The 6,118-nt window shown below is 36.7% G+C and overlaps 1 protein-coding gene across 1 annotated transcript; it reads right to left on the reverse strand.

Annotated features, from left to right (window-relative positions):
* Positions 1 to 317: 317 nt before the first annotated feature.
* LOC134569210 (olfactory receptor 5V1-like) lies at positions 318 to 1,265 on the reverse strand. The gene has a single exon (XM_063428125.1). It carries the CDS (start codon positions 1,263 to 1,265, stop codon positions 318 to 320), a length of 948 nt encoding a protein of 315 aa, XP_063284195.1.
* Between the last annotated feature and the right edge of the window lie 4,853 nt (positions 1,266 to 6,118).

A 6,118-nucleotide genomic window follows, 5' to 3' on the forward strand; every position in this document is an offset into this window, starting at 1 on the left:
GGTTTGGAGTGTTCATTTGAAGGTTAAATGACACTTCCCATGATTTTTACGTTATTATTTACATTTCCCCTGTATTTAGCAAATATGTGTTTGTGATGTCGGAAAAACAGAATTAATCGTAGAAATTCTCTGTCCTTGTAAATCATTGTTATCACTGAACTGAACATAATTAGCAGAAGAGGAGACACACTCAGTCATTCTGTTTCTCCTCTTTTGACTTGTGTGCGATGGTTGCTAAATCTATACTTAAAATAATAAGGAGCATCACATGCAAAATGATAACACATGTTGAATGTGACTTTAAATGTTTTATTTAGTCATGAAATTGACATTAAATCGTCTCTTCCCACAAAGTTCTTAATGGCTCTCAAAACATCATGATTCCTTAGACTGTAAACTAAAGGGTTTAGCATGGGGACCACAGCAGTGTAGAGCAAGGAAACTAGCTTGTCTTCTTGAGATTTTCCTGTCTCTGGTTTCACATAAAAACTCAGAGATGTAACATAAAAGAGAAACACAACAGTGAGGTGCGAAGAGCAACTGGAGAAGACCCTAATTCTTCCTGTTGACGTACGAATCTTTAATATGGCTGATATGATACATGCGTAGGAAGCCAATATAAGCATAAAAGGAAGAAAGCCCAAAAATACACATTCCACAGAAAGTAAGATCTGAATATGTGTGGTGTCGCTGCTAGAGAGCTTTATTAGAGTTTTCAGATCACAGTAGAAATGGTCCAGCTCTTGGGAAAAGCAGAATGATAACTTAGAAATAAGCAAAGCATGAGTTAAGGAATTCAAAATGCCAACAAACCAACAAATAGTAACCAAAAGAACGCACACCACTCTGTTCATTATGAGGGAGTAGCGCAGAGGAACACAGATGGCCACGTAGCGGTCATAAGCCATAGTGGTCAGCAGGAAAAATTCTGTTCCAACACAGAAAGTAAAGAAGAACATTTGGGTGATACAGTCCGGGTAAGATATTCTGTTGTCTCCTGTTAATGTAATAGCCAAAACTTTTGGTAAAATAGCACAGACATAAACAATGTCCTGAACAGAAAGATTACAAAGCAGAAAATACATGGGGGTGTGAAGCTGACTAACCAGACACACAATTGTTGTAATAAGCGTGTTTCCAAGGACAGCAAAGATGAACATCACTAAAATCCCAGAGAAGAGCAGATATTGAATATTTGTAAAACCAAAAAATGCCAAGAGTTGGAAGTCTGCATGTACTGTGCAATTTCTCAGATATCTAAGCATTTTACCTACTAATCACGTCTTTAAACAGGTACCTGGCGGAGAGGAGCATTTCCATTTTTCAGGATCCCATTTGCAATTATTGGGGCAAGAGGGTGACATTCAAAGTACCAAACCTACTTTAGGACTCATTTTAACCCAGATTTGAAAATGTTCATATTGCTTACTCCAGCAAAAACAAAAATGCCAAGCAAGCACTCCACCTTTTAAGGCTAAGCTACATAATCCAAATACTGAGCTGTGTTACAGATCTAGAAGAGGAAAGGCACATTATTTTTGTTTTTAAATGAATAGGTCAGTTGCAGCTTATTGTCTATTTTTTCTTGATATGCAGAAGACAGTTGAGAAATGGGAAATTATATCACAGAGATGATAATTAACTAGACTTGACTAGAGGAGATACTTTTTTTCTTCCTTTTCTAGATTATCTTGTTTAGGAACCAACATATATTTACATTTGCATTGTACATTACTATACGACTAATACATATATAGGTAACCTAACCTAGTCATGCCTGTCTCTCGTAATCTATAGATCCCCAACTTTATTTTACATGTTGGAACCTGAAACTAAATAAAACCATACAAGAATAGAACCTGGCACAGTCCAATCCATGTAGGGTGCAACAACTAACTTGGAGTGTTCTGATAATTTAATTCCAAACGTATTGGTTAAATAATGTATAGTGATGAAGTAAATAAAGTAAAGTCATAGAGCTACAAACACAAATAAAGTGGTTCTTTTAATAGAGCATTTGCACACAGCTTACACTAAAAAAAAATGTTTTAACTTAGAGGCAGTTGGGAAGTTATTAACAACCTTTATAGGGTGAGCAGTAGAGGCTTGTCCATAGGAGTAGTCACTCTGTGGTAAAATAAAAAAAAGCCAGTAGTTTTTTTTTTTTCCAATGACAGATAACTTGAAGAGTTTAAAAAAAAAAGAAGAAAATATTAAACTTTGCAATAAGTGTATATTAACCCCTTAAGGACACAGCTTCAGAAGCTTGTCCTACGCTTAATGACACAAGCAATTTTTGCATTTTCTTGCTGTTTGCGTTCAACTGCAATTTGCATCTCTCTCGTTTATTGCACCGACACATATTATAGATAAGATACAAAAAATAAGGAAATGAGGAAGAAGCATTCCTGAACAGAAAGCAAATCCCATCAAAACCAGTACCCCCAATAGAGCACTATATAGACCTTGAAAAAAGACTCAGACAAGGTACAAAAAAAATAATAAAGTTTTAATGGTAGTAAAATATTAAAAAACTAAACACCAAGTGTCTAAAATACACCAGACTGTTTAACCAATCAATATGGAAGAATACTGAGGAATATAATCCAGCTCAATTGAACACACACTGGGTTGTGTTATAAATTGATACTTTGCAAATAAATCACTCAAAGTAGTAGAGTGGCTAATAAAAAGTATAGCAACATAGGTGGCAAAAGTATCAACTCATCATATGCTAAAGAGTAGCTGTAATATATCCAGAATAATCCAGATAAATAGAGTCATGGACATAAAAGAACCCATAAATCTCCTATATACCCAATTTCTATATGATAGTTCAAAGTCCTATTACCTAATAAACTCACTCAGACTAAAATGGCCCTATAAGTATCACAGAAGATGAGTAAATCGAAAGGACAGAAATTAGTAGATAAATAAAATTAAAGTAAGAAGTAATGTAAGGGTTCTCATTGCTCCATATAAAATATATGGAACAGAAAGCAGAGATTCGCCGGCAAAAAAAGAGAATCCCTGCCTAAGTGTAGTGTGTTAAGTAATAACAGGCTACATGGAAACAGTCTGCAAACGTGAAAAAACACCCACAGCCCAACACGCGTTTTGGCGATAATAATCGCCCTTGAGAATTTTTTTTTTTTACTTAAACCTTACTAAAACATTTTTTCATTTTTTTTTTACCTTTTTAAAGCTTATTTTAAAACTTTTTTTAAGGTTAACCCCTCGTTAGCCTAACACCAAATTCCCCAATTCCTCACTAACTTCCACCCATCCCAGCTAGCTAAATATATCATTTTTAAATATTTAAATTAATTAATAAAATAAATTTGACCCCTGAGGGTTAAAAAAAAAAAAAATAACCCTCAGGGGTTAAAAAAAAAAAATCAGATGACATTAAAATGTATACCCTGCCAATTGATCACTGTAGTCAGTGGTCAATTGGCAGGGAAGGGGCTAATTTTATTAAAGCAGGGGAAAGGGGGGGTGGGATTTAACTTTATTTTTATTTTTTTACACAGGGAGAAGATCAGCAGCACTGATCCGTCTCCCTGCACTTCACACAGAACCCGGAAGTGCAGGGAGGCGGAAGGTGAGTATATGGAGCACATGTGCTCTAATACAGAGGCAGACCGGAGCACCGTTAACCCCGTGATCGCCGCGATCGTGGCGATCTGGGGTTAACTTTAGTAAATGACGGAAATTTTCCGTCAACGGTCCTTAGCTGAAGGACAAGGTTGACGGAAAATTTCCGTACACGGTGGAGAAGGGGTTAATAGGCTGCAGCTGTACCTGCAGTGTTTACAATTCTGCAGGTTCATTCTCCCTCAGATGGTACCTGCTTGGAGAAGCTTGGCTGAGACAGAGCATGTGATAAAAACAAAGTATGTTGGTCCTGTCCTGTTTCTGCAGATCTGGCACATGCCAAGTCTTCTTTCAATAATTAATTTTAGATATTTCTCATTCATCTGCCATTTGGATACCTGAGCCAAATGCCAATGGATTAATGCTATTGACCTCTATTCTCCGCTGCCATTCATTGGTTCTTACTATCAGGGGTAGGGTTACAGTGCAGGAAGTTAGGCACTCCATTTTCATCAGAGCAATGCAGCATGCAGACAAGAGAGGCAGTTGTGTTGACTTGCCTATTTTGAAGTACCCCAGTTTATGTACTTTGTGTCCTGGCTTTGAATGTTCCTCGGCAGCAGGCTTACCTAACAAGATAATCTGGCAAGTCATAACTTCAACAGAGTTACTACTGTTGCAGTGTGCAGTGGCAGCCAATGTATTACTTTACAAGTAAATATATTCAGTAGTTGTCACTGTACTGTGTAATTACATGTATGTTCAAGTTATGGATTGCCAGATTGCTATGTTAAGGTTTCTGCAGGTTTATCTTAAAGGACCACTATAGGCACCCAGACCACTTCAGCTCAATGAAGAGAAACTGCTATGTTTACACTATGGTTAATCCAGCCTCTAGTGGCTGTCTCACTCAGCTCTGTACTAAACCTGGCAATCTCAGCCAATGAGCTGTCCTTATATGACATAGCTTAGCTCAGGATAGTTAATGGAAGCTCCTAGTAGGCTCTCCATACTTGTTACAGAGAGGTACGGACAGGTGCCCAGTGTACCTCAGGTAAAAAGTCAAACCAGTTTAGCTATTTAAATTGGTAAGGCACTAGGGCATGCCTGCAAAATAACTACTAAAGCATGCTGTAGTGTGTATGGAGCTTGTAGTGTTTCTATAAAGGGTTGTGAAAAGGGGCTCACCCTTCTTATGTCAGGACAGTTGGGCAGGATTTAAACATACCCACTTGTCAGCAAATTACCACCAGTGGAAGGGTTGCCATGGTCTCTGATAGTACTAAACAAGCCTGTAATTCCTGTACTCATATCCTGGCCCAGTTCCAGCCCCATTTGGCCTTCTGGCTTTAATGTGGCACAGCTTGTGTCTGGCCTGTCCAGATGTAACCAGGTGATTGAATCTCTTTACTCATCTGCTTCCATGGTACTCAGAACTGCTGATAGGTGTCCCACAGCGTTTGTGTGTATTTTAATAACAGTGGACTTGTGTCTTTGTGACAGTCAAATTCCAAGACTGAGATAGGAAGCAGCTCTAGCAGCCATCTAAGGAGTGGCCAGTGAAGTTATCACTAGGCTGTAACGTAAACACTGCATTTTCTATAAAAAGACCGTGTTTACAGCAAAAAGCCTGAAAGGAATGATTCTACTCACCAGAACAAATACAATAAGCTGTAGTTGTTCTGGTGACTATAGTGTCCCTTTAAGTACATAAGTACATAAGTTCCATAGGCGGTAGGGTCAAGGTGATGATATGAATTAAATACAGAGAATACTTACCGTTTCTAAAGCTTAGGATTTTGATGGCAACTGTTAATAATAATTATGCAAAAGGTAGGAAAAGGAAATACCCCATCAGGACATCCTCACCCCTACCTAAATTTAAAAAAAATATATTAAGAAATAAAAAAGAAAAAGTTTAATAAAAATCATACCATAGAAATATATATAAAAAAATACACAGATAATAAAATAGATCAGACTAAAGAATGATAAATAAAAAAGATTAAATTGAATATATATGTATACAACTGTGAAAAATAAAAAGGTGACAGTCTTTACCAGGCAAATACATACACTATGGTTGTCCTGCCTACAAGAATACCCACATTTGATTTTCCTCTTAATCCCGTATGATCACCAAATTACCTCTGATTTCTTCTTCAGAAAACCCCACAGTTTTATCTACCACATCAACAAATGCTTTTATTTATTTATTAAATTTCAAGTGCTGATTTGAGTTTAGACCTACAATGCCAATGCTTACTGCTTAATACTTGAATTTTAATACAATATAGTTTTACTCTAATAATTCAACATTTATGTATGACTGACAACAGCAAACAGATAGATCTCCTCTCTCATTTAAATATCCCTCTTGATTTTTTATGTCAACATTCCATTAATTTTTGGTTTTACCTCTAAATATTTTTTATTCCATAAGATATCACTAATACAACATTTTATCTCCATCCATCACTGTACAGTTAATACACCTAAAAGCACACCGTGTGTCTTAAAT

The sequence above is a fragment of the Pelobates fuscus genome, chromosome 7, assembly GCF_036172605.1.
Source record: "Pelobates fuscus isolate aPelFus1 chromosome 7, aPelFus1.pri, whole genome shotgun sequence".
NCBI lineage: Eukaryota > Metazoa > Chordata > Amphibia > Anura > Pelobatidae > Pelobates > Pelobates fuscus.